General features: G+C 50.2%; 4 protein-coding genes across 4 annotated transcripts; 1 reads left to right on the forward strand and 3 right to left on the reverse strand.

Moving 5' to 3' along the window:
* Nucleotides 1-9,050: 9,050 nt before the first annotated feature.
* MYCGRDRAFT_111756 (uncharacterized protein) lies at nt 9,051-11,624 on the reverse strand (the record flags this gene model as incomplete). Its single annotated transcript, XM_003847255.1, has 5 exons — nt 9,051-10,463; nt 10,540-10,714; nt 10,864-10,923; nt 11,071-11,156; nt 11,313-11,624. The coding sequence occupies 5 exons, from the start codon at nt 11,622-11,624 to the stop codon at nt 9,051-9,053; spliced, it is 2,046 nt and encodes a 681-aa protein (XP_003847303.1).
* Nucleotides 11,625-12,971: 1,347 nt separating this feature from the next.
* On the reverse strand, nt 12,972-14,940 carry MYCGRDRAFT_97705 (uncharacterized protein; the record flags this gene model as incomplete). The annotated part of the gene is made up of 3 exons (XM_003847254.1): nt 12,972-14,012; nt 14,137-14,337; nt 14,923-14,940. The coding sequence occupies 3 exons, from the start codon at nt 14,938-14,940 to the stop codon at nt 12,972-12,974; spliced, it is 1,260 nt and encodes a 419-aa protein (XP_003847302.1).
* A 682-nt stretch (nt 14,941-15,622) lies between these two features.
* Nucleotides 15,623-19,263, forward strand: MYCGRDRAFT_97706 (uncharacterized protein; the record flags this gene model as incomplete). Its single annotated transcript, XM_003847172.1, has 7 exons — nt 15,623-15,775; nt 15,884-15,998; nt 16,482-16,656; nt 16,737-17,342; nt 17,655-17,923; nt 18,109-18,948; nt 19,016-19,263. The coding sequence occupies 7 exons, from the start codon at nt 15,623-15,625 to the stop codon at nt 19,261-19,263; spliced, it is 2,406 nt and encodes an 801-aa protein (XP_003847220.1).
* A 2,583-nt stretch (nt 19,264-21,846) lies between these two features.
* Nucleotides 21,847-26,412, reverse strand: MYCGRDRAFT_97707 (uncharacterized protein; the record flags this gene model as incomplete). The annotated part of the gene is made up of 5 exons (XM_003847253.1): nt 21,847-21,912; nt 22,092-22,983; nt 23,039-24,706; nt 24,781-26,287; nt 26,391-26,412. 5 exons carry the CDS (start codon nt 26,410-26,412, stop codon nt 21,847-21,849), a joined length of 4,155 nt encoding a protein of 1,384 aa, XP_003847301.1.
* Between the last annotated feature and the right edge of the window lie 126 nt (nt 26,413-26,538).

The raw sequence follows: 26,538 nt of genomic DNA on the forward strand, positions 1-26,538 counted from the left end.
ATTATACTTATTAAGGAGCCCTTTAACGAAGGTATTAAGATTAGACTTAGTAACCGGTTAGTTATTAGGACGCTCGCGTAGCTTCTCGTAGCGATTAAAGGTAAAAATAGAAAAGAAGGGATTAAGAAGAAGATATAGACGGTAGTAGGCTTAACTATTACTAATCTTAAGTATAGTCGGCTTAAGTTACTTAAGCTTACTACGATAGTTATTAATAGAAGACTTAATATCCTTACCGTCGTAGCGAAGGTTCTTATATTTAAGATATACTAAGAGCTCGTATATATAGCCTAAGGGTTTATATAGCGTAAGATGTTCCTAGATAGTTTAAGCCGTCTTAAAAGGGAGGTACTTCTTAACGATATATTATTTATAGTTAAGTATTAGGTATACGCGAGCCTTATAAATCCTACTATTATAAACGTCCTTACGATCCTTATAGGTATCGTTAGTCTTACTAGAGGCTTAAGGTAATAGCTTACGTATATTCTTCGAGCTATAGTATCGCTAGAGATTTTGTCTATAGAGATTAGACTCTATTATATTAGCCTAGGTAATATAGTTGTCCTTACCCTTAAGCTTCTTACTAGTTAGTCAAACGGTTATTTTAGCTATCTTAAATAGACTATAAACGGTATAGAAGGGCGAGGATTAAAGGGTCGGTATTAAGTCCTAGTAATAAGGAGAAGCGTACGCTAAGGAAGCGTATAGGTAGAATCGTAAATAGCGTATACGGTAGTAGTACGTTAACGGAGGTCGTAAATAGCGTATACGGCGGTAGTACGTAAATAGAAGGTAGTAACCCGTAAAGGGGAGATCTAGATAGTATCGATTAAGGGAGGGTTTTAGAGTACTTAGTAAATATAAAGTACTAGCTCTTAACTACTAAAAGTAAGTCCTTAAACGTATATATACTATATTATCTTATAAAGCTAAAGAAGTAAGAGGAAGGAAGGTATATACTTATAAACGAATAACTTAGTATATTCCTACCTTAGGTACTAACTATCTAATCTTAAGTATACTAATCTAGCTTATAGTTAAATATATAATATACGACGGTTAGAACTCTAAAGTCTATAGTTCCTAGGATAGTATACTAAACGTAAGTTTAGGCTACTACGAGGATTTTAAGATTCTATATAAAGATAGTAGGGTTAGTAGTACCTATAGAGTAGTTTCGTTAACCGAAATTGTACCTTTAATACCCTATATTCTTTTCGAAGAGGTCTACGTATCTTAGATAAACCCTAGATTATATAGATATCGTTACTATCGCGATCTTTTGTTTTGTTTGTTTGTTTGTTTGTTCCATTTACGTCCTTTCGGAGTCCAAGACTATGTAGGACGGCCTTGCGCGCAAGGCAGTAGATCTATTTACAATCAAATTCTTTCGGTATTCTTTAACCTTAGGGGAAAACCCCGTGCCTAAGGTAGAATCTGCAAAGCAGAATCTACCGAAGGACTTCAAAAGCAGCGCAAAACAAAGGAAATCCAACGAGTGTCGTGCAGCCGGGGCTGCAGAATTTTCGCGCCAAGCTTTTTGCAGAATTTTCAGCGGATCCTTCCGCTTCGCACGTACGCATGCTGCAAATTCGAAATGCAGTACAAAAGCAGTGCAAAATGCCGTGCAAAAGCAGTGCAAAATGCCGTGCAAAAGCAGTGCAAAATGCCGTGCAAAAGCAGTGCAAAATGCTATGCAAAAGCAGTACAAAAGCAGTACAAAAGCAGCTATCTAACTCGCTGCCTTCTCTTATCCTTAATATGCCTTTATAGAACTGTATGCCGCTTCTAAACGCATACAGCTACGTAGGTTAATCGCAGAGTTATAGATTCCACTAACTGTTCTAGCTCTTTAAAGTGTTTCGGTTCGGATTTCGAGGAGGTGCGCGTATAGGGCAGAGTAGATTGCTTCTTCTTCTTCTTCTTGTTTGTAGTGTTTGTAGCGTAGAGGGCGTTCGAATCGTGCTGTTGTTCTGTAGCTTGTGTTTCAATGGGAGGCGTACCTCCAGGTCGTGTTGTTGTTGTAAGGGAAGAGGGATCGACGGCCTCTCCAATCCTCCGGAGGAAACTTGGCTCTGCAACGACGGTATCGTCGCAGGTTCGTAGCCGGCACCACGTACAGGTGTTCCTCGTCGCCGACCACTATCGCGATCTAAATAGCGGGTGTTTCTAGTATAATACCGTATAATATATACTAGCCGAAAATCTACGTTACGAGGCGAAATAAGGTAATAAACAATAAGTTTAATTATTGCTTTTCCGAAGAGCGAAGTAACCTAGGAAGATTACTTTAGGGAGGCTACTACCGGTAGCCGTTCTACTCTAGCTTTATAAATTATTTTAAGTCCTATAGGGTACGGAATATATATATAAGAGTCCTTACGGGTTATATATCTAAATCGCTAAGTCCGCGTAGTAGCCTAAACTTAGGATTAGTACGCTATCCTAGTAGATACTTTACTTACCGACCTATAAAGTCTATCCGACTCTTATCGCGCTTAAGTAAAGTAACGGCGTAAAGGTAATTAAAGAATCGACGACGGAGAAGCTCGTATTAACATTATAAAGTATATAAGCCGCTTTACTCTACCTACTTTTACCTAAATAGTTTATAGATCTTATCGTACCCCCTTAACTTAAAGCTCGTAGCCGGCAATCTTCTACTTCTCGATTACCTAGTAGCTACATCCTCCTCCCCGTAGACGTATATAGCCTATATCCTAATACTACTACCGTCTTCTATTATCTTATAGACTTATATACTAACCGCTCTAATAGCTTCCTCGGTATAAAGCTAGCTACTATCTAAGTATATTCCTAGAGAGCATCTAGAACTTCTCGAAGCCGGGAAACGTATATTTAGCCTCTCCTTTCGATATTCGTAGATAAGTAGCTTATAGCCGCTTATAGCCGTTAAATACTATTAACTACTAATTACTAACTATAGATAATTATAGTACTAAGGGTAAATAGCGGCGGCGATAGAGTAGTTAATATAAGACGTATTCTTAAATCCTTATATATACTAAATGTCTCGGGGGAGAACAATAGGAAAGAACGACCGGATAGGGATAACTAAGCTCGTATAGCTCGTATACTATACTAAGACTTATAAATTCGACTTTATCTTACCGCCCTTCTACGTTCTATACTACTTAATGCACTACTATGTTATCTAATATAAGTTAAGCGATATTAGAATTAATAGATCGCATTATTAGCTATACGTAAAAAAAAGAATTATCCGAATCGGCCCTATTTTAAGCTTAATATAAATCTACTAACTTTACCGCTAGTTTTTAGCCCTTAACTACTAAAATAGACGACATTAGCGACTTATCTATAGTAGATTTACCGTCCCTATTAGACTTCTACCGTAACTATAGTATCTAGCGTACTACGTAGGACAACTACTATAAAGACCTTCTTAGATTCGACCCTTTAGGCCCTCCGGACGACGACGTACTATCTACTAGCGTCCTTATAGGCCTACTACCGAGTACTCTACTAGCTCTACGTAATTATAGTAGTAGAGTCTCTAATACTATTAACTTACTTAGTAGTTTACCGGCGCTACCGCCTTCGATACGTCTTATAGAGTATCTAATAGCTATATTAACGGCACCTCCGGCTATAGTTTATAAGGGCAAGACCCTCGTTAAGCCCTACCTCCCTATTATAGTAGATATACTACTACCGGCTCTATTACTAAGGCTAGTATAGCGACCGTATCTATTACTCGTACCGGAGTAATAAGAGGTTATTTAGTCGTTCGTAGACTCTATTAGGCCCTCTTACTTCGAGCATCCCCGTAATAGTAAGATCTTCCGAGATACTAACTACTACCTTTAGCATCTATAGGACTACTACTTTACGACCGGTAGTGCCGTTATATATACGTCTAGTAATAAGGAGCGAGCGATCTACCGCTATATCTACTATAGCGATACTACTTATAATAATAGAGAATACGAGGAAGCTATATACGACGATAACGACGAGTACCGGTACCCCCGTATAAGAGCTATATATAATATCCGAGCTCGTAACTACTAGTAGAGTTACCGTCTATCTTATAACCGTATACGCCGAGGAGCGGAGCTTAGGTAATTAGTCTTAATCGTCTATAACCTAAGCTATACGTACGAGATAGCGCCGTTACCGATAGTCTATATAGTCTACGAGTAGCGAATACTAGTATACTAGGAAGCCCTCGCCTATACCGCTTAACTACGTCTTACCGGAGAGTCGTATAAGACGGTATATAGGTAACTATCGTCGAAGGACCTCTAGCTTAATCGTAAGAGATACTATAACCTTACTAAGGACGTTACGTACTAGGGTAGCGGTAAGATAGAGACGGTTATTAACGCCTTACTCGGTGTACTAGTATCGCTCGGCTTTAGCTATAAGGCTCGTTAGTCGTTTATAAACGACGAATAGACTAGTAAGGTAGTTAAATTATCGCTTAAATAAGTCGTCTACTAGCTACTACAATAAGAGGTATTTACTTCGCGATTTATACTAGACTTCGCGATATAAGTAGACGCTATATTTAATACTAACTACGCTAATCTACTACTCGGTATATTTACCGGTACTACGAACACCGGTCGAGGGTTCCCTATAGCCTATAGCCTTATAAAGCGCGAGAGCGCTAAGAACTAGTACTTTATACTTACGGTCGTAGCTAACAACTATCTAAAGAATCTACGGATACTAAAGGTTATTGTCTCTAACCGTAGTAAGGGCCTTACTACCGCTATCCCTAATACTCCCTTCTACGTAGTTATATAGTAATATTACTAGTAGTGTGCCGCTAAGAACATCCTTAAACGTATTAACCTCGGTACTAAACGAGAAGCCGCCGCGGTTACCGCTAATACTAATATACGACTAGTAGTAGTCGCCGCTATAGCCTCTAGCTCTTAATTATAATATACTAACCTACCGGACGGCGTAGAGTCCTCTACGGAGGTACTAAATAGTACGAATATAGCCGGATTAGTACTAAAACGTAGCTTAAAACGTAAGCTAGGCTATACGAAGGAGGATAAGGACGCTCTAGCTAGGCTCGTATAGCCTTAGCTAAAGTCCGAGACCGTAACCGCCGCTAATAAGATTACTAAGTAGATACTCGCTTTGTTTACTCTAGACGATAAGGTATATTTTAAGAGTATATAGTTAGACGTAAAGGAGCGGCTACTTACGTACTATATTAAGCACTTAGCTAACCTTAGTACTAGTTCGATATAGCGTATAGAGGTTAGTAATCGTAGTATAAAGGGCTATACTAATACTAACCTCAACCTTAAGTAATACGTAGAGAGCATAAAGATCTACGTTAATAAGGTATTTAACGAGCTAGAACTACTCGAGATAAATACCTTCGTAGGCTTACTACTACTAGCTATATCTATAGATAACTAGGGCTACTTTAAGGAGCTCGTTAGTAAGGTTACGGTATATACGTTAGAGCGTATACTAAAGAACTTCTACTACGCCCTTAAGGTAAAGCGCTCTATTAACTATTAGAACGCTAGCCGCGGTATAGAAGCCTAGGTGCTATATCTAGTACGAGAATACTACATAGAGTATAGTAAAGTTAAGCGGTATAGTATCCCTTATAGCTATATATTACTAAGGGCTATCGTTAAGAGGGTTATAATACTAGTACGAGTTATCTACCCTCGCTACTTTATAAGTAACCGAGCCCTTAGTCGGATATAATAGTAGCCTTAGTAGATATTAGCCTACGACGACGTCTTTAATATAATATAAGAGTAACTACTAGAGCGGCGAACGGTATAAGATAGGATTAAGGTAGCGTTCCTTCGTATACTAGACTTCGCTATGTCCGTCTATAATAGTAACGCTTTATAGCTTACGAACGACATTAAGGCCTTTAAACTAATACGAATACTAGCTATATAAGAGTAAGCTATAAGTAGTAGTCTACTAGAAGTAACGCCGTTCGAGGCTCTAAGAGATACGTATTATATCCGTAAGGCTCGTAAGGGTAATAATAATACTAATAGCCGGCTCTAAACGAGTACTAAGATAACTAAGACTACTACTTAATAAGTAGAGCGAACGGCGGCTCGAACGTAGGAAGTAATACTAGCCGTAGAGTAGAGGGTAGTAGAGCCTAAGGCGTTAGCGGTAGTAGTAACGGTAATAGTAATAATAAGGGGTAGAAGGGCTCGTAGAGTAAGAGCCGGTAGAAGGAGTCGTAGAGCGAGGGTAAGGGGTAGAGGGCGAGGTAGCATTAGTATAGCGCCGGTAGGCGGCGACGGCGTAGCTACTACTAATCTTAGTATAGAATCTATACTAGCTCCTATTAAGGCTACCTCTATATCGTCGACCCCTCTAGTAACTAGTAGAGGTAGACCGATCCGTCGCTCTCGGAAGACGGTATATATCTTAAGCATAGCCCCTAGTACGAGGCCGTAGATCTATTACTCGCGTAAACGACTCGTACGGAAGCTAGAAATACTAAATCCGGTATTAAACGCTCGGCTAATTAGAGCGCTAAGAACTCCTTTAGTTTTAACGCTCTTAGCTAGACGGCCGAACAGACTGCACCTTCACGCGGTGGCCGTCGTAAGTACCTTCCTCGGAAGGGAAACTAAGACAGTCTGGAAGAAACCTCCTCGAAAACCTCTCGAAATCCGCCCGAAATCCTTCTCGAAATCCGCCTCGAAATACAAGCTATAACAGAACAACGGCACGATTCGAACGAACAGCCCTCTACGTTACGAACGAGAAGAAGCAGTCCACTCTATCCTATACGCGCACCTCCTCGAAATCCGAACCGAAATCGCATGTCCCTTCTCTAGAGACTTCGTCGCCCTCGAAGGAAGCATACATGCACTTTAAAGAGCTAGAACTCGGTGGAATCTACAACTCTACGATCAACCTGCGTAGCTATATACGTTTGGAAGCGGCATGCAGTTCTACAAAGGCGTATTAAGGATAAGAGGGGGCAGCGAGTTAGACAGCTGCTTTTGTAGTGCTTTTGCACGGCATTTTGCACTGCTTTTGCACTGCATTTCGAATTTGTAGCGTACGTGCGAAGCGGAAGGATCCGCTGAAAATTCTGCAAAAAGCTTGGCGCGAAAATTCTGCAGCCCCGGCTGCAGACAACGACACTCGTTTGATTTCCTTTGTCTTGCGCTGCTTTTAAAGTCCTTTAGCATTTTGCCTTAGGCACGGGGTTTCCCCTAAGGTCAAAGAATACCGAAAGAATTTGATTGTAAATAGATCTACTGCCTTGCTTACAAGGCCGTCCTACATAGTCTTGGACTCCGAAAGGACGTAAATGGAACAAACAAACAAACAACAAACAAACGCTCTTAGCTATATATAGTATTACTATTTCGTTCCTTTTAAATTATATAGCTATACCTCTTAGTTAAGTAGTAGTAAAGGCTACTCCTCTATTTACTAGCCCTTATAGTAACGTTTAGTTCGAGAGCTAGTAGCTATCGCCTAAGGGGTAGGGGACTCTTCTACTCCGGCGACGAATTTTTTTACTTCTACCTAGTTAGGAAGTTACGGAAAACTTCCTAATTAGGTTTAGCGCGAAGCCCGATAATAGGGCTATATTAACACTTTATCTTTTACTTTGTTTATTAGCGGTAGAAAGGGTAGCTTAGTAAAGGGGCTCGAGTATTCGTTTCTCCTTCTATTAACTACCTTCTTTAGCGTCCTTAGTTCGAGCCGATCTAGAGAGCCTATTTACTAAGGCTACTAGCGTTAGTAAGATATGTTTTTAATGTTCCTTTTTAGTCGGAAAACTTCTATTTTTAGTTTAGCGTTAAATTCTACTTAGTTATTTTTAGTATCCGGTCGTTCTTTCCTATTATTCTCCCCCGAGACATTTAGTTATATATAAGAATTTAAGAATACACGCCCTTTAATAAGAAATAAGAACGTTATTAAAGAGAATAATTACTAAAGAGACTCCTAGGTTCGCCGTAATACCCCCGAGTCCGCTATAATACTACCGGCGCCGTAGCTATATGTCGGGTATTACGAGTAGCGGACTTAGGGGTCTTATATATAAGGATTTACTATTTAATATAAGGAGGTTACTAAATTATAAGATAAGAAATAAGGACCTATTTACTAAAGAATTCTTATATTAACTACTCTAGGCGGCGAGGACGACGGAGTGCTCGGATAGAGGATGTATAACCGGAAGGGTAAGAGATGCGGTTAAGTAACTAAAGAGCTAATAATTATAAGCGTATGTTTGGCCTCTCCTCTCGATATCGTAGTTAAGTAGCTCACAGTCGCTAATAGCCGCCAACTGCCGCTAACTGCTGTTAACTGCTGTTAATTGCTGTTAACTACTAACGACTGCTGTCAAATGCTAACTGCCAACCACCGACGATTGTAGTGGCAAAGGAGCAGTATCTCGGGAAAAACAGCAGCGGCGGCGACGCGGCCGTCACTCGGTTGAACGATTATGACCGGACGGGTGAGAGATGCGGTTGGGTGACCGAGGATTTCACCTAAGAACGTGCATAATTGATTGGAATATACCGCAACACCAAGACACCAGACAGAAGAACTTCCGGAACGTTGGAGGAGAAGGGAGGTGAGCAAAGGTCGGGAAATAGGAAACGTTGGAACTTGGAGAAGAAGATGACCGAGGGTTGGAGAACAGGAAACGTTGGAATTTAGCGAAGGAAGCGTTGGAGAAGAAGAAGAACAAGTAGAAGAGAACCGTACAAGTCCTTCTTGACAGGAAAGGTAGTGAGGAAATCGTTGTATTCCGGCAATCATTTGTTCACTCAGCTTATTGTCCCAATATACTTCGTGATCAGGCCGTAAGTGTAAAGTCGTCAAAGTTCGTCAAAAGCAAAACTGCATCTCGCACAAGTCGCAGCAAGCAGGCTTGGAGATGCAGCATTTCCCAGTCCATCTTCCTCGCAGCTCTCATCTCCCTCGCAGCTCTCGTCTTGTATCATCCTCATTCCGTACCATCCATCTCCTCTACCGGTATCGACAGCACCAATACCTCATCCTTGATCCACCGATCAGACCTCAACAAAACTCATCCCTCCCTCAACCTGAACTCCACCACCCATCCTCTCCGCAGCACCCATCTTCTTTTCCTTCGCAGCATTCTCCTTCGCAGCACTCTTCCTCGCCGCAAGTCTCGTAGCATGAACCTTCTTGACCACAACAACGGGGTGAGTCTTGGCCGTCTTGGCCGTCTTCTTGCCCTTTCCAACCACTGCCTTCTCCTTGCCTGGGACAACCTTCTCCTTCTCGCCGTTGTTCTGAACGACCTTCTCCATTTCCTTGCCCATGACGACCTTCTGCACTTGCGGCATCATCTCGTGCTCCTCAATCTCCTTCTCAATCGCATCCGCCTTCGATTTTGCCTTGATCTGCTCGTCCTGCTCATACTCCACCTCATCCTGCTCATACTCCACCTCATCCTGCTCATACTCCACCTCATCCTGCTCGTCCTGCTGCTCGTTCTGCTGCTGATAAAACTCGATGGCACCCCTCTTGAGTTTCGCCTTGATCTCCCCCTTCCACCAACCCAAAAATTGAGGGTGGTCTTTACACTCCGTGAACTGCACGGCTTGGAGGGGAGTCAGAGGGTAAGCGTGAGGGTCCTCGGAAGTGATCCACTTGATGAATTCTCCGTCTTCCAGCACGGATTTGAAGAATTGGACGGGAATGGTATTGTGCTTGGGTTTCTGGGTAGGGACGGATTTCGTGGCGGGAGAGTTGTTGATGGTGGTGGTCGACTTCTGGACGGGCTTCGTGGCGGGAGGCTTCTTCTGGACGGTCTTCTGGCTTGAGGCCCGGTTTTGCTGGAAGGGATTGTTCTTCATCTTCTGACCAGGAATCGTCTCCTGGATGACCATGGACTTCTGAGCCTGAGCCGGGATCTTCTGGCTCGAGGCAGTCTTCTGCTGGACCGAGGTCGGGTTCTGCTGGAAGGGATTGGACTTTTGCTGCGTTGCAATAGTCTTCTGGATGATTTTCTGAATCGGATCGGGCTTTTCGATGGTGGTGATCTTCTGAGCCGGAACGATCTTCTTCGTCGAGGCAGTCTTCTGCTGGAAAGGGTTGTCGGTCCTCTGGGTGTCGATGATCTTGTGGGTGAGAAGCTGAGCGGGCCGCTGCTGGATCGGAACGGACTTCTCGCCGGCGACAATCTTCTGAGCCGGCACCTCAGTCTTCTGCTGGATAGCCTTCTGCGTCGAGTTGGTCTTCTTCTTCACAGGAACGATCTTCTGCTGGACCGGAACTTCAAAGTCGAACAACTCCAAAAACTCAGCCGCGGTGTTGACCAAAGTAGCCGGAGACTTGTATCCACGCGGAACGGGCGCACGTGGCGGCAATCCCTCCCATCCCTTCGGCACTCCCGGATCCGTCTTCCCCAACACAAACTCAAACTCAACATCGATCCAAGCTTCCGTATGAGCAGCCTAAAAACCACCCCTTTCAGTTAGTTCCCACCTCACCTCGAATAGACATGCAGTAATCAAGAGAGAAGAGGCTTACCCAGACAGCACTCCAGTCAGCCTTGCGGACTTTTTTGGGGTCGACTTTGGACTCGATTATGCCAGGAGAAAGCTTCTCATTCGTAATCCACCTCCCGACCCAACTGAGAAGTTTGATGCCGAGGGTTTCGAAGAGGAGGGGGTCGGTGACGGGCCAGTCGACGGCGTGCATGAATCTAGACGAGCGAAGCGAGTCGAGTTAGCGAAGCGAGTCGAGTTAGCAAAGCGAGTCGAGTCAGCAATCCTCCTCTCAACCTCCCCTCCCTCATGGTGCTTGTCGAGGACGGGAAGGGAAGGAAGGGAAGGAAGGGGGTAAGGGACTTACTCAATCATCTCCTTTGAGTCTCTCGGGAGGCAATGGGCGGAGACTTGATGCTTCGCACACCTGGGAAGCAAAGAGAAGGGTATATGGTTAGCAGGGGATATCGTGGAAAGTGAGGGATGGATGAGGGATGTTGGACACAGTGAGGAATGGATGAGGGCTGGATAAAGGATGGATAAGTGGGGGATGAATAGAGGCTCTTTTTCTTACCAAGCAAGAGCTCTACGGACCCAGAGCGGGGAGAAGCGGAATTGTTTGCCGGCGAGGACTTCGTGGTAGGAGGCATTTTCGTACATCTACAGGCACCACCGGCGGAGTGGATTAGCAGGGCGAAGCGGATGAACAGGGCGGAGCGGATAGCAGGGTGGAGCGGATGACCAGGGTGGAGCGAGGAAAGATATGGCTTGGGATGGCTTGGGATGAAATGGGATGAGAGGAGGGGGGTGACGTACGCGGTTCATATCCAGATCCCTTCCACCATCAACCTCAACTTCAACCTCATCCTCAACCTCCTCGTCGTTGGCCCCAGCGAGGGAAGCGACTTCTTCGGCAAGGGTTTGCTCGTAAACATCTTCCTCACTCACTCCACTCGCATCACTCGCGGCAGAAGAGGCAGAGGAGACATCAACAACACAAGTAAAACGATCATTATCCTCGTAGTTGGAAAATCGGTCATTGATGTCGTTGTCGTCGTCGTCTTCGAACGAGGAGAGTTGTCCGCCGTCGTCCCAGGCTGTGATGGCGGAGTGGGGGTCCGAAGACATGGTTTGGTGGTGGTGGGAGGGTTGGTGTTCTTTTTGTTGGAGGCGGTGGGATGGAAAGCGAGATGGAAAGCGGCCAGTTTTTGCGGTCTTGTGGGCAGGGAAGAGGGAAGAGGAAAGAGGGAAGAAAGAGTAGGAGGATGGGAGGTGTACTTGTTATGAAGATTAGCGGTCGTGATGGGGAGGAGAAGTTCTACCGGAGACATTGCGGTCGCGGTTGCGGTCAGCGTCTGGAACGGAGGCGATATTGATGATGGCCGAGACGGCAAGCAGAGGCGTGATGGCAGTGTAGATGTTGGAATTGGTGGACGTGGTGAAGTCGAGGTCCAGGGTGAAGTTGGTAGTGATGTCGAGGTCCAGGGTGAAGTTTCAGGACACGGTGAAATCAGTGGCCAGCGTGGAATCAATGCCGATGTTGAAATCAGAAGGTGGCGTTGAATGCGAAGGGACACGCCGAACCCACAGTGTGCACATTGCATCCGAAGGCCGCGGTGCATTCAGCGAGCACATCGCATCCGGCGTCCAACATCCACCTCAGCACCTCATCCATGTCAGATCGCGTGTCGCGCCTCAAGCTCAGCGAAGTGACAGACATCCCACCGAATGTCACCTCCAACCTCACTCCTCCTCCATCATCTCCCGCCTTCACCTCTCCAAGTCCACTCCTCATCCTCTCCACGAATTCCATCTCTCTCGCTCCCCTCTCCAGCAGAGAAGTGCAAGCGCAAGCGGTATACAGAGAGAGAAGGAAAGCAGCAAGAGGATAAAGGTGAGGAAGGGAAACAAACAGCCGGGTCCGGATGGAAGTGGGAAGCGGTGGATCTCGCATGTGTCGTCATTTGGATCAAATGGTCACGTGTCGCTGGTGACATTCGTCGTGAACTGCACCTCACTTCACCTCATCTCACCTCACTCACCTCATCTCACCTCACTTCATCTCACTTCATCCTTCCTCTACGACTCCTCTACGACGCTACGACGCTTCGCTGGCCATAAGGACTCGCCCGAACATGACTTCTGGCCGACCGCAACGATGTTCAACCTCAGGCATCCGTCTTGACCGCACGTCTTCCTTTGACGACCATCAAGCTCATCCTCCATCTATCACATTGACCCGAGATCGCCAATTTCCTACTCCTATACAGCCTCGTCACCATCATCATCGCCATCGTCATCCACCTACACCTCCTTACTATCCTCCTCCTCGGTTACCTCCTCCTCCGCCCTCTCCCTATCCCTTACAAACCCCACCACAATTCCCGTCGCCCTCGAAATCTCTACCAAACAGCCGACAAAGTTTTCCTTCTCGAACAACGCATCCGCTCTATAGAAGAGGGATTGCAAAATTTCCTAAGCGGTCGCTTTGTCGGATGTCGTCGTCGTCGGAGCGATTGTAGTAGCGGTGGTAGTATGCCTTTGAGGACTCGACTGCGGCGGTACGACTTCTCGACTTGTGGACATGCGGTGGCCTCGAGCTGTACCTCCGCCGGCGGAGACGATCTGGTGGTGAAGGACGGGGATGGCCTCGGATTGAGCGTGCTTCTCGGCGATGTCGAGAAGAACGTACGCCTCAGCAATCGTGCCTCTATTCGCCGTGTCCGTGTCGTTGTGGTGGTGCGACTTCGTCAGCACATCCAGGTTAATTTCCTCTCCAGCGACTCTTTCATGGAACGACCCAGTCTCTGCCCTCTTCTCCTTCTCCTCCGTTTCCTTCCCCTTTTCCACCCGACTCTTCTTCCCCATCTTCCTAGCCGGCAATTCCTTCTTATTTTTCTCCTTCTTCTTCTCTTCCTTCTTCTTAAACGATACCTCCACCGTCGACGATTTCTTCCCGGCAGCATGTTCCTCCTTCTCTAATTTCGCCAGAGCGAGCAGCATTTCTTTATTCTCCTTGTCAACAGCGCTGTGGTCCCGTTCTCCTCCTCGTCGAAGCAGAAGGCCGGAGATCGCTTGCATCTCATCCGCCCTTCCCTCTCCCCTCCCCTCTCCATCTTCCTCCTCCTCCCTCTCTTGCTTAATCAAAACTCCACATTCACTCTCTTCCTGCTCGAGTCCCAACTTCGCAACTCCACGACTCTCACCCTCAACCGGCTCAGCTTCAGCGTCAGCGTCAGCAGTACCATTCTCTTCCTCCGCATGCGGCGTACACTTACTACTCACCGCATCCTCCATCAAAACATCTAGTCCAGCATCCCCGTACCCGTCTCTTTCTCTCGGCTCGACCTTCAGAACACAATCCGTAATCGAGTCTTCTGCCACAACAGCGACCTCTCTTCGCTTCTCCTCCAGCCCATCTCTTCCCACCACACCCTCCCGAACCGCATCCCCGCCCGTCTCCTCCACCTCGTCCACTACTCGCAGAGCCATACTCCCATCAATCAAAACTTTCGCCTACCTACCAGAAGTTAGAACCCAGTTAGTCAGTCAGTTAGTCATCGCCGCTTAAGAACCCAACCCAACCCCTCCTCACCCCTCCCCTCAAAACCCTCCCCACCGAAGAAAAGAAACAACTTACCGCAAACCTCTCCCCCCTCCCCACATCCCTCTCCCCCAAATTCCTGCGTATCCATTTGAGCAGATTCGCTTTACTCCTCATCTCCTCTTCCTTACTCTCCGTCGTCTGACTCGCTATGCTCGTCCAGCCAACGTATGAGAGGGAGTCGTAGAGTGTGTTCAACAAGTCTGGTGTCAAGTCCGCGATCGTAGGAAGGGCGTTCTGGAGATCAGGTCAGGTTAGTAATGTGTCAGTTTCAGGCCAGCAAAACGTGTCAGCGGCGGGCAGCGACGAGCAGCGACGAGCAGCGACGTGTCAGCAACTCGGGTCCATCAGCTAGCTCCACGACACGACCCGGACGGAGGTGTCAGCTCAACAGCCCAGCTCGACGATGTTCATCAGCTCGACAGCCCAGCTCGACAAGTTCGTCAGCTCGACAGCCCAGCTCGACAATGTTCATCAGCTCAATCGCCCACTCCAGGCGGAGGTTCAGATCAGCTCAACAGCCCAGCTCGACAATGTTCATCAGCTCAATCGCCCACTCCAGGCGGAGGTTCAGATCAGCTCAACAGCCCAGCTCGACAATGTTCATCAGCTCAATCGCCCACTCCAGGCGGAGGGTCAGCTCAGATCAACATCACAGCTCGACATCCCAGCCCAGCTCGACATCCTAGCCCAGTCGAAAGGTCAGCTCAACAGCTCGACATCACAGCCCGGTCGACTCGGCTTGATAAGCCACAACCCGAGCGGAGAAGAGCTTAGGTTGATAGCCCTATCAAGACCGGTTAAGAAGGCAGGTAGTCTCACGTCCAGGTAGTCCCACATCTCGGACGGAGTCGCAGCCGGGTAACCTCAGATCCAGGCAGTCTCACATCCAGGCAGATCCAGACAGATCCAGACGGGAGTCGCAGCCGGGTAAGCAAGTCCAGCTGTCTAAGCAAGTCCAGCCGTCCACGCAGGTCCAAGCAGGTCCAGCCGTCCAAACCGACCCAGCCGTCCAGGCAGATCTAGCCTCAGACCATATCTCTTCACGTCCAGCCGTCCAGCCCATATCCAGCCGTCCAGGCTCACGTTCAGTCCAGGTCCAGCCGTCCATGCAAGTCCAAGCAGGTCTAGCCATTCAGCCCAGACCCAGCCCAAGTCCAGCTGTCCAAGCAGTTCCAGCTCCAGCCCATCTCCAGCCCAGCAAAAAAACGGAAAAAAACTTACCTCCTCAAAAACTCCTCAACAACCGGTCTCGCAAGACGATAGTCGTGTTTCTTCTGCCTGCTTCCCATTCCCATTTTCGGCGTCCTCCTGTCCTTTCCTCTCCTTTCCTTCCCTTGCGTCTCCTTGCGTCTTTCGTTGGGTCGATAGTGTCGATAGTGTCCTTCAAGCAGGCAAGCAAGCGAAAATGCAAGCGAAAATGCGGTTGATCTGCAAGCGAAAATGCGGTTGATCTGCAGGCAATCTGTGGGCGATCTGCAGGTATAAGGAAGAGGAAGTTGAGGAAGCAGCCGGATCCGAGATGAGATTGGAGATGAGATTGGAGATGGGATTCAAAGAGACGGGATTGCAGAGGGAAGCAATAGGGGACGCTGTTGCTCTGAAGTGGAGTGGTGGGTTTGACCTCAGGAAGGAGGAAAAGTCGGTGCTGGAGATGCTGCCTTCGTTCAACACAGTATGCACCCCAGCAGCAGGAATGGCGGTGAGGTCAGTGCTGAGTTCACTATCGCCCACAGCAGCAGCAGCAGCAGCTCCGGCGAAGTCGGTGCTGATCTTCACGTAGTATGCAGCGGCGAGGTCACCGTCGATGCTGAATTCAACACCGTACGCAGCGGGTTCGGTCGCCGTCGGTGCTGAGTTCACCATCACCCACAGCAGCCAGCAGGACGACCGGCGAAGTTAGTGCTAAATTCACCATCACCCACAGCAGCAAAACTACCGGCGAAGTTAGTGCTGAATCCACCATCGCCCAGAGGGGTCGGCATAACTGTAAGGCTAGTGCTAATCTCAACCCAGTCCTTAGCAGCAAGAATGCCAGCGAGAAGGCGGTACCAAACTCACCGTAGCACGCACATCAGCATACCTTCCCTCGTCCCGTCACGGGCTACATCACCGCAACATCACCGTTTCCGCAGCCGTCACCGTTGACGGCACGAGGGACACCGACGCCATCAGGAACAGCAAAGTCAAATGTACTCAAGGAACGGCTCACATCACATCACTCCCGATCAAACACGACAAAAGTCTTATAGATGTCCCTTCCCTCCTCCAAAAACCTCTTTCCAGACGAAGAAACCCCATTCAATCCAATTCGAGGCTCAACACTATCCAAATCTCCTTATGGTGGTGTGCGCCAACAACAACAATGACCCCCCTCCAAGCCCGCCGCCGCAAGAGAACGGAAATCTCGCACCTCTCGTGCCAGCGCCAAAGTCTCCAACTCTTGCAAACTCAGTCATCGCAAGCGTTGGAAGTGCTCGAGCGGGAAATACGATGGTTGGAGAAGAAGAAGAAGTGGTGGTGTGATGATGGGTCGTTGATGATGATGCGGAGGAGGTGAGTTTCGAGTGTTCTTTTTTTCTCGGGTGTGCTCGGACGGCTTGATTCTGACTGGAGGGTTTTTTCTGGGGGTTTAGTGCTGGGATGAGAGGGATGGAAGAAGGGAGGAGGGATCAGACGGTGCAGCATTACGCTTTGATGAATGGTGGGCTGCTTCTTGAGGAGTGGGTGGGGGAGTTGACTACTACGGCGGATGATGTTGTTGGTGGAGCTGATGAGGAAGATGGTGGTGATGAGGCGGACGTTGAGAAGGAAAATGTCTCATCAGCAGACCTCGACGACGACTCAGAACACGTCGAAAAATTCTCATCGCCAAAACCCATCCAATCGTCATCCGATCCCGCCCCCATCGTCGCCTCCCCCTCCAGGGGCTTCTCCTCGACCACCCCGGCCGCCGCTTTCAATCATTCACCACCCACCACTTCTCCTCCTCCTCCAGGACCTCCACACTCCGACGCCAGTCACTCCACCTCCGGTCTCCTCCAAGAAGCCACCTCCCTCACCCGCGGCATGTTCGGTCTGGTGTCCATGAACGCCGTTGCCGGCGCTTCCGCCGCGCAAAAGGGGGAGTGGAGGGAGGTGAAGCGGTTGGTGGATGAGATGAAGGAAGCGCTAGGGAGTGGGGATTTGAAGGCGTTGTTGGGGCAGGCGGTTGAGTATGAGAGTTGGTGGGGTAGGGGGGAGTGAGTGGGTGAGTAGGTAGGTGAAGAGATGGGTGGGCTGGGAGGATGGGGATGGGGTTCATTGGATGGAGTGAGCGATGCCTTTTTGGTAAAGAGTCAAGGCGCGGGGATTGAAGTGGATTTAATGGACTTGATCATGTACGACGGAGTTACTGCAGATAGATATACGCAGTCCTTGATGAAAAAACGTCCCTTTGCCATGCGATCAGTTTTCAAAGTTTTTGGCCTTTTGTTTCTGCCGAGGAAGTGGAGGAATCTCAAGACATTCCGTGATGGGCCTCAAGGCTTCTACAGTGCACTGACTGACAATAGCCGACACGTCTTCTCTCCAGGAATACGGCTGCTGTTGGCAACTTCTGTGTACGACAATAAGATTAGTACGGACTTTGACGGCGATCTTGCTGCTGCGTACTGTGTTGAATCCACCATCGACCTCGTTGCTACATACTACGTGAAGATCAGCACTGACTTTGACGGCAGTCCTGCTGTCATAGGCGATGGTGAATTCAGCACCGAGCTCGTCGGCAGTCCTAGCTGCGCTGCATACGACGAACGGATTCGGAAACCGACCTGGCGTTGCAGTGGGTGGTGAAAGTAGCATGGACGGCGCCAGTTGCGGCGACAGCAGAGTCGGCGTCGCAGTAGTCGGTGACAGCAGCATGAACCGTGAGCATCGGTCCCGGCGCCAGCATTCGTGCCGTCCTTCCAGATCCCTTCAAGTATCCTGCCATTCGCCATCAATTAACAATCCTACGTTCTTCCCAAGAAACCCATCCCTCCCATACACACCCACAGTACGTCCCTCTCAATCTCGTTGACCGCTCAGTCAACCCCCACAACCTCTCAACCTCTTTACCAACCATGCCTCCCGCACCACCAACCTTCGGCCTCACGCTCCTCACCCCAACTCAACTCCTCTCCCGCAACGCAGCCAACGCCCGCTCCCACCCCCTCAAACCGCACCCTCACTCCCTCACCATCCTCACAACCTGGTGCTCCAAATACGCCCTCGACCGCTACCACATGCCAGACGCCACCAACCTCCTCCATCTGCTCGAGAAGATGAACTACATCCAGGGTCTGCAGAACGAGGAAGAAGTATGTGAGGTGGCGTTTCGGGTTGGGTCGATTTTGATCAAGAAGTTTTTAGGGGTGAAGAGGGAGGGGGATGGGAGGGCGGCGACGGCGAAGGAGGTGGGGGTTTTGAGTGGGGAGGTGGGAGGGTTGTGGATGGAGATGAGGGGTCGGAAAGGTGGGGAGGATAGAGTGGGAGAGGAGGGAGTCGAAGAAATTAAGCATGAGAAGAAAGTCGAAGAAGTGGAGAATGGAGAGGAGGAGGTCGGAGATGGTGAACATGGAAAGGAAGGAGTCAAACATGTCGAGCATGAAGAAAACGCGCTCGACGATGGAGACTCACTTGCTCGCCTGGAAAATGCGTACGCCACGAGAGTGCAGCAGCAGCCACACAAGTCCGCTGCCCAGCAGTCCCACTCCAAAGGTCACCCACGCAAAGCGACTCTCGCAGCAGCCGCCGTTGATGAGCCCAAGACTCCTGCTCCGATCATCACGGCCAAAGTCAAGAGCACTCCTCGCCAGATCAAGCCTGGTACGTCCTCACTTCGTCTTCAACCCCCTTTGAACAGTTTCTCGCTAACACACCCTGTCTCTCACAGCTCCAGCCCATCTGCTCAAGACGACCAACGAACCCGCGCAGAAAGACGACGTCCTCGAGACCAAACTCAACCAAGCCAAGCTCTACATGGCCAAAGTCAACAAGACCAAGCTCGACCAACTCTACAAGCAACGTGAGGTGTTGATCAAGAGTATAGCCGCGAGGAAGGCCGAGGAAGAGAGGCTCGAGAAGAAGTTGAGGGTCAAGAGGGAGGAGATGGTTTTGCTGATGATGTCGATTGATGCTTGAGGATCTGGATCGGTGAGTGCGTATTGAGAGGGAGAGATCTGTGTTGGCTTGCGTGGGATGGCAATGAGGAGATGGAAGGACTCTGACTGCGAGTCATCGCAGACGCCGTAGGAGAGAGAAGTAACGACATCGCATGATCGCTTCAGGTCCCTTTTCAATCATGTCCATCGTCTGTCCGGTCATGTCCTTGCATCTTGTCGCGATCTCTTCGTATCCCAGCAGTCCCTTCATCTCACTGCGACTTCTTCATCTTGCTGGACTCCTTCGCCTGGTTTCAAACAGATCGCCCACCAACCCGACCTCATTCGCATCTTCCTCTTCGCCATTCTTTCCTCCTCCACATACAGCCAAGCGCCGTCGTCGAAGCCGTCCAGGTCGTGTTCGAAGTCGTGGGCCATGATAGGTGAGGAGGAAGGTCAAGGTAGTCGTGAGCGTAGCACGGCCAGGTTTGCCCGCTCGCGTCGGTGCGCTGTTCGCTTGCTCGCTTACTTGCTGGAGATGAACGTCCCCATCTCATAGTCATGATCCAACGTTGTCCTCGGAGCAGCCTCAAGGACACATGAGTTCAGTGTTGGCGAGGTGTACGAGTGCTGCAGTAGTCCTTCGTACAGATCGCGCATCAACCCAAATCGCACATCTCTTCCTCTTCGCCGTCCTCGAAGCCAGCACTTTCTCCCGAATTGCGCTTGTTGCAAGCGGAGGTGAGGAAAGGGCGAATCGATAGCGTAGGGCACGGTCTCCTGCTCGACATGGTTGCGGTCGTCACGTATATACGTGGTCTGGATGCCGGCGGTGGTGGCTCTGGAGAGTGAGGTTGTGGAGTTTAAACTGGCGAAGACGAGGTCATGGTTTTCACCGGCTTGGACCACGAATGGGTCGAATTCAATTGTGTGAGGTCAGTGAGGAATGCAATGCCATTGTCATCCTGAGAAGAAGCCTTCCCTGAAACAGGCATGTCGCTGTAGAGGCGCCGGAGACGTTCGCGCAATTCCGGTGATGGAGAGCAGTCGGAAGATTTCGGATGTTTCAACTCGGGAGACTTCGGACTCGCTGAAGGAGATTCACTTTCTCTTATGTATACGTAAGGTTTGGCGCTAATCGCACCAAATCTGCGCTAACTGAGTCCTCAGCGATTGATCGAGGGCTAACGAAACAATTCGTTGTTGCTATCGAATATATCTCAACACCACCTCGCAAAGGCAATTTAAAAACATGTCAGATCACAGAGCATAGCCTACTCTACGTTCTATGCAGTTTTCAAGTTTCAACCCGTCTATCGCATAAAGACTTGATCAAACCGAGAGTGTCATTGCATGGACGAGGTCGAAGGGCGGCAATCGCTGAGCCCGTCAGCCCTCGGATGTGTTATAAGCATCAGTACCCAATCTCTCCCTCTCGACGACGCTGTCCGATGTCGCCAGCTTCCCTCATCTCCCATGCCGACGCCTGCCACGACCGAGTTCAATCCGCGTCCAAATTGACCTCTCTACCCAAAGGCGGCTGTATGCCAATGCGCCCATCGTCCGGATTCGTTGTCTTCTCTCTCTGCGTCGCAGTCCCGACCAAATCATCATCACCATCGTCGCCCAGCTCCCTCATCGACCCAAGACTCGGCTGCTTCTCCTCCTTGCCTGCGAAGCGACCCGCAAATCTGCGGTCTACGCACGGGTTACTGGCCACATTCCCTTCGTCTCAGACGCCTCTTGATACACACCCAGGACATCTGGAGTATATTGCATCTCGCAATGGCCGTGGGCCGTGGCGAAGACCCAGCAGGGCACAGCACACCGCCATCCACCCCAACTTCTGTAAGCCGAGGAGACTGTTACCGCTCCGAACAATCCGACCCCAAACTCCAACGAAGTCATCAACGCGTGACAATCCATACCCTCCAGACTGTCCATGTTGTCGCGAGGGTCCAAAAGACGCCGGTCTCCGGGCCTCCACCAGTGCCGAGAGCTGCTAGCCACTTTGTCCGACCGATCGAAAGAACATTTCCACGTCTGAAACTATGTGCGTGGAAGACTTACTATGCATGATACTCACATAGCAAGTGAACGCTACGATCACGCAATACGCATAAGGTGTCTTCGCTGTAACACCACCACTCCGCAAGAGGGACGATATCAGGTCAAGGTGGAGTCCAGCCGCCCTGCGTGTGCGTGTTGGACTTATCCTGCTTCAAGAACATTCGTTCGAGGGGAGGAAGGCGCGGCCTCTATTACCGTTCCCGAGGCGGCGTTTCTTCGCAGGAATCCTCCTCGTAGCCCGCTGCCTTTATTACTAACGCCAGCTGCGGCAATCGAGCATTTCAAGAGATAGATATGATCAACGCAGCGAGTTCATCATCCAGGGAATCCAGATCGGTGAAAAATTCCACAAGTGAACCAACCGCGCGGTCTTGCCGTACGTGGCCCGCGGCCGCTGCATTGATACTGTGGCCATGTCAAGACCGAGCGAGAAGTCTAATTATCGGCCGGAGAGGTTTTACAGTTAGCTCGGTTCCATCGTCGTCGCTGCGATCAGCTGAAAGAGTCCTTTGGCGAAGACACTCCGGATGCGTCGGTCGTGATTGCCTTGGATTCAGTGGTCGACGAAGCGCGTGAATAATCCGTACATATACGCCAGCCTCGTGTCGCTATCGTCGACCTACACACGTGAGAGCAAGATTCAACCCAAGTCCGAACAAAGCACAGCTCCTGCAGCGAAGAGCACCATCGGATTCGGTCTCTTTGCTAAATCCCTGGATAACGATTACATCTTTCAAATTCCACCAGCCACCCATTTCCCATTTCCCAATCCGCAATCCCTCATCACTGCTTCCTCACAACATCCTCCACTCCCGTCAACGTCCCGGCCAACTGCGCCGACTTCTCCATATTGAGAAGGGTCTGGTGCAGCGTTGACGCCCAAGCAGCGTGCTCCTCGACGTCGTCCTGCCCATCCTCATCGGCCTCCTCCACCAGTCCCGGCGAGCTCGAGGACAAAGGCGCGCCGAGGGCCCTGCATCGCCGCTGCTGCTTCTTGGAACTGGCCAACGGGGCGATATCGCCGGTGATTATGGTCGTGGCGGGAGCTCGAGCAGACTGGTGGACCCAGTCGAAGGGAACGCCATCGCGCCGCTTCCAGTCGGACGTAGTAACGCCACGCAGCACTCCCATCGCCTCGTCCATCATTCTCCTCGCTTCGAGAAAGGGTGCAAGGTTGTCCTGGTTATCATCCTCCTCGTCATCCTCCTCATTTCTAGCCCGCGCCTCAACAATGTCATTCATCCTCTGACTCTCCTCGCTCAGCTGTGGGAAGAGTATCCGCTGCTCAACCTTCTTGGCGAATTGACTGCAAATAGCTTCGGCACGGTCAGCCAACCGCACGCCTCTGATCTTACGTGGGCCGGACTTGGCTTCGTTCCAGTCCGCGAGGCGAGTCTGGCAGATCGTGGCGGACTCCTCGAGGGCGGTGAGCAGAGAGATATGCGAAGCGGCGAAGGAGGTGAGTGTGTGGTTCAGGTCGGCGATGCCATCATTCAGGACGGTGATAATTGGATCGAGAGGTGAAAGGCATGGGAAAAGAGGAGAAGAGACTTTCGATGAGAGAGTGTCGGGAATGCGGCATGTGTTGGAGTCAACAGCGGCGGTCCTGATGCGAGTGGCAATGTGAGCGGCTCCGCGCGCAGCGGCGAGGGATTCGGAGGAGGAGCGGCGGAGGAGAGCCTGGATGTTGCTATGTTGCGTTAGTATGTATAAAGTTCCGACCGACAAACGAGAGCAAGACATACCGCATCTCAACCGCCAACTTCAATCCCAGCCTCGCCAAACCCTCGTCAGGACTCCTCACGTCCGGCATATTGGGCGAAGGACATCCCCATCCCGAACCACCTTTCTTACGAGCTTGTCGAAACACGTCGTACTGGAATGGGTTGTGGGAAACATTCGCCGCCGCCTCGACAAACTCACAGGCGGCCAATTTGGAATAAACCTGCCATTGAGCTGTATCGATGAGAGGCTCCAGTGCAGCGGCAATAGTGTTAGTGGCCTTGATAAGGGCGTCAACTGGCTGGTCGGGAGATTGAGTCAGATTGGGATTGAAGACTCTGCAGAGTAGGACGAGCAAGGCGATGATGATGCCGACAATAGCGACAAGGACGGCGATCGAGAATGAACATGGCCAGACAGAAGGACGTTGGGGTTTCTGGTCCTGCGGCGTGTTGGGAAGAACATGCAGAGTTTCCGATCCTGGATGTGGCGATTTTGGTGAGCATTTCTTGGCCTTCTCCTCCTCCACGACCGGAGGTATGGCTTCTTCGGGAGGTATGACTGACTGGTTCACTGCGTCCTTCTTCCACTCCTTCTTCCGAACCGCCTCCAAAGATTTCGTCCACTCCGTCTTCCAGATCGCCAAACCAACCTTCTTCCAAATCGTCTTCGCAAGTGGCGGCCAAATGCTCATCCAAATCCACCAACCCCAACGCACGAACGCGAGCAACACCGCGACGGAAGTCCAAAAGAACCACGACACCAACGGTAAACAAGACTCACAGCAGTGCTTTCGAAATTCCTCGCATTCGGTTTCTGGAGAGTCCTCTCGGTGGACATTGGATGGCGGCGGGTGGGGAGGGTTGTATGGCGGCTGAGGTGGGAGTTGAGGGTTGTAATGCCAGCATGGGTCTTGATGGTTGTATTGCGGTGGATGTTGAGGGTTGTATTGCGGCGGCGAGTGTTGAGGATTGAATTGCTGCGAAGGATGTTGTGGCTGATGTACAGGCGGCGGTGACTTTCGCCACGACCACCACGGCGTCGAACTTTGAGGGAGAACCTGCTGGACTTCATCACACTTCTCCTCCTTCCGTGACCCATGATGTGCGTTCTTCGCTCTGCCTTCCACCTTGACCTCGTCCTCGTCTTTCTCCTTTCGTGACTTCTCCGGCCTGCTTTTCCCGTGCCCTCCCACCGACATTGATCTCTCCAAATCACGTCCCACACTTATATTTCTCTCCCTCTTCCTCTCAACAGGCGAGTGAGGTGCGGATCGGGTTCCTTTGGACTCTGGGTACTTCGCCTCTAGAGACTTGACCTTCTCGAGCTTTGCCCATAGCCCGTGGGTCACTCTCTGCATGTCGTTGCCGGTCTTCGGAGTCCTCGCAGTCTTGGACCGGTGAGTCTGGTCAGGCGTGGCGGGTCGAGAGTTGGAGTTTGGATGGCGGTCGTCCATGGTGAATATGCCATGGATGGAATGGAGTCGGATGGAGAGGAAGATGAGGTAGAGGGAAAGAGAAAGGTCAGAGGAGAATGAGACTGTAGGAAAGACATCATGGCGGCGGCGGAGGACATTCTGTCTGAGACCAGCGGACAGTGCAGGCACGGAAGTGTTGTTTGTCGTTTGTGTCACCGCGATATGCGATGCGACATTTGTCTTGGGATGAGGTCGAAGCTTGGAACTGCATGGTCTGAAATGTTCACGGTACATCTCTGACCGGCGTTTGGATGGATTCACTTCACCACCCCTCCGCTCCGCTCCCACCGCCACCACCACCCCACGGCCCCTCCACTACATTTCCTCCTCGCCGCCACTCGATCCATGACCTCGTCGTTCCGCTCCCTCTGATTCTCCGCCGCTATCAGCCATTGCCGCCTCCCCTCATCAGCCAGCTCCACCGCACGCTGCAGTCTCGAACCAACCAGATCCAGCACATCTCCCAACTTTCTCACCGCAGCCTCCCTTCCCTGTTCCTCTCGTGCGCTCATGCTCGCAAATCTCAACGCCTCGTGTCGGAGATGCCGGACCACTCTCGCCTCGCTGCTCAGCCCGGAGGACAAGATCCGCCACTGTCCCTCAATCAGTCGCATCCGTTCCACCCATTTCTCGCGGTACTCCATCGTGGCGGCATCAACAGCGGCCATTGCCTCGCCTCCCGCCCAGACCGATTGTGGAAAGGACAGACCAGCCCATTCGAGATCTCGGACAAGACCGCCGAGAAGCAGCCACTCCCTGCTTCGTGCCCGCTCATCTGCTTGCGCGGCCTCGTACAACGTCTCATTCCACCTCGCAGTTGATGACGCCAATGCAGTGTTGAAATCTGTGACGTCTCCCGCTGATTGAGTCGTCGCTCGTTCCAGCATCTGCCAGATCGGACGAAATCCACGGATACGCTCCATCTCGGGAGTGCGGAGGTGGCATATGGTCAGGTCCAAGGGTGGGAATGTCTGCACGGCGGGGAGCGTAGCGATGTAGCGCGATCCGAGTGATGATGATTCGACTGACTGACGTGCTGTGTGGATGGCGTAGAGTTGGCAGCAGAAGAGGGTGAGGATGAGGAGTGCTGTGATGAGACGCATGGTGGGCCATGAATTCTCAGACTTTTCTGAAGGAAGAGGCACGACTTCAACCCCAAGTTCGGATTCCACCGACTGCAACCTCTCCGCCACACAGTGCCTCACCACCTCCCACCACACGTCTGGCGGTCTGTTATCGAGATCTTCGAGTTTCTCCTGCAAACGGCGGCGGACGTCTTGTAGTCGTTGACGCTGCCAAATGCGCTGAAGACGCCGTCTCTCTTGCGCATCTTTTTCTTCTTCCTCGGCTGCCCAGTAGCTGTGAAGATCGCGCTGCTCAGCAGTCGAGGCGTGGGAGCGGTCGGAATAATAATCAGAGTGATCAGAGGCGCCGTCGTTCTCGTAGTCAGTCCAGACATCGTCTCGATCTTCAGCCATCGCGATTTGCCGATGTCTTGTTTTACCCGGTCGAAATAGAGGTGAGGCTTGGGAGAATGCAACGCGGCTGAATTTGGCATTGTACCGCCGGAAGACTTTGACTATAGGCATTCTACGAGGAGTTCGCGAGAGACATGGTCGCTGCTGGAAGCAATAGTACGGAGGTGTGATGGCAAATGGTCCGACAGCAGTGATGGTGCTGCCACCTGTGAAGGTGTTGTCACCAGCGATGGCAATGTCACCAGCGATGGTGGTGTCGATGGTGTCGACAACCGTGTCTCCCCCCACGGGTAGGTGCAGTAGTCCTGGTAGCACAGCTGTGGAGGTCGTCTCTGCGACTCAAATTGATGGCAAGAAGGGTGCGATACACCAATTGTCTGCGGTCGATGGAGAGATAAATTTCGTCGACAAGTTTCGAACATGTCGGTCCGTTCCAATACATGGTGAGCGACACCACCTCGGCAACTACTCCACCGCAATCGCTCATATACCAAAACAAGACGGCCTTGCCATTTGCTGGAAAAGACGTAAGGTGTTAATCACGGCATATTCGCTGCTCGTCGTCCGA

Source organism: Zymoseptoria tritici, chromosome 16 (genome assembly GCF_000219625.1).
Source record: "Zymoseptoria tritici IPO323 chromosome 16, whole genome shotgun sequence".
Lineage (NCBI taxonomy): Eukaryota > Fungi > Ascomycota > Dothideomycetes > Mycosphaerellales > Mycosphaerellaceae > Zymoseptoria > Zymoseptoria tritici.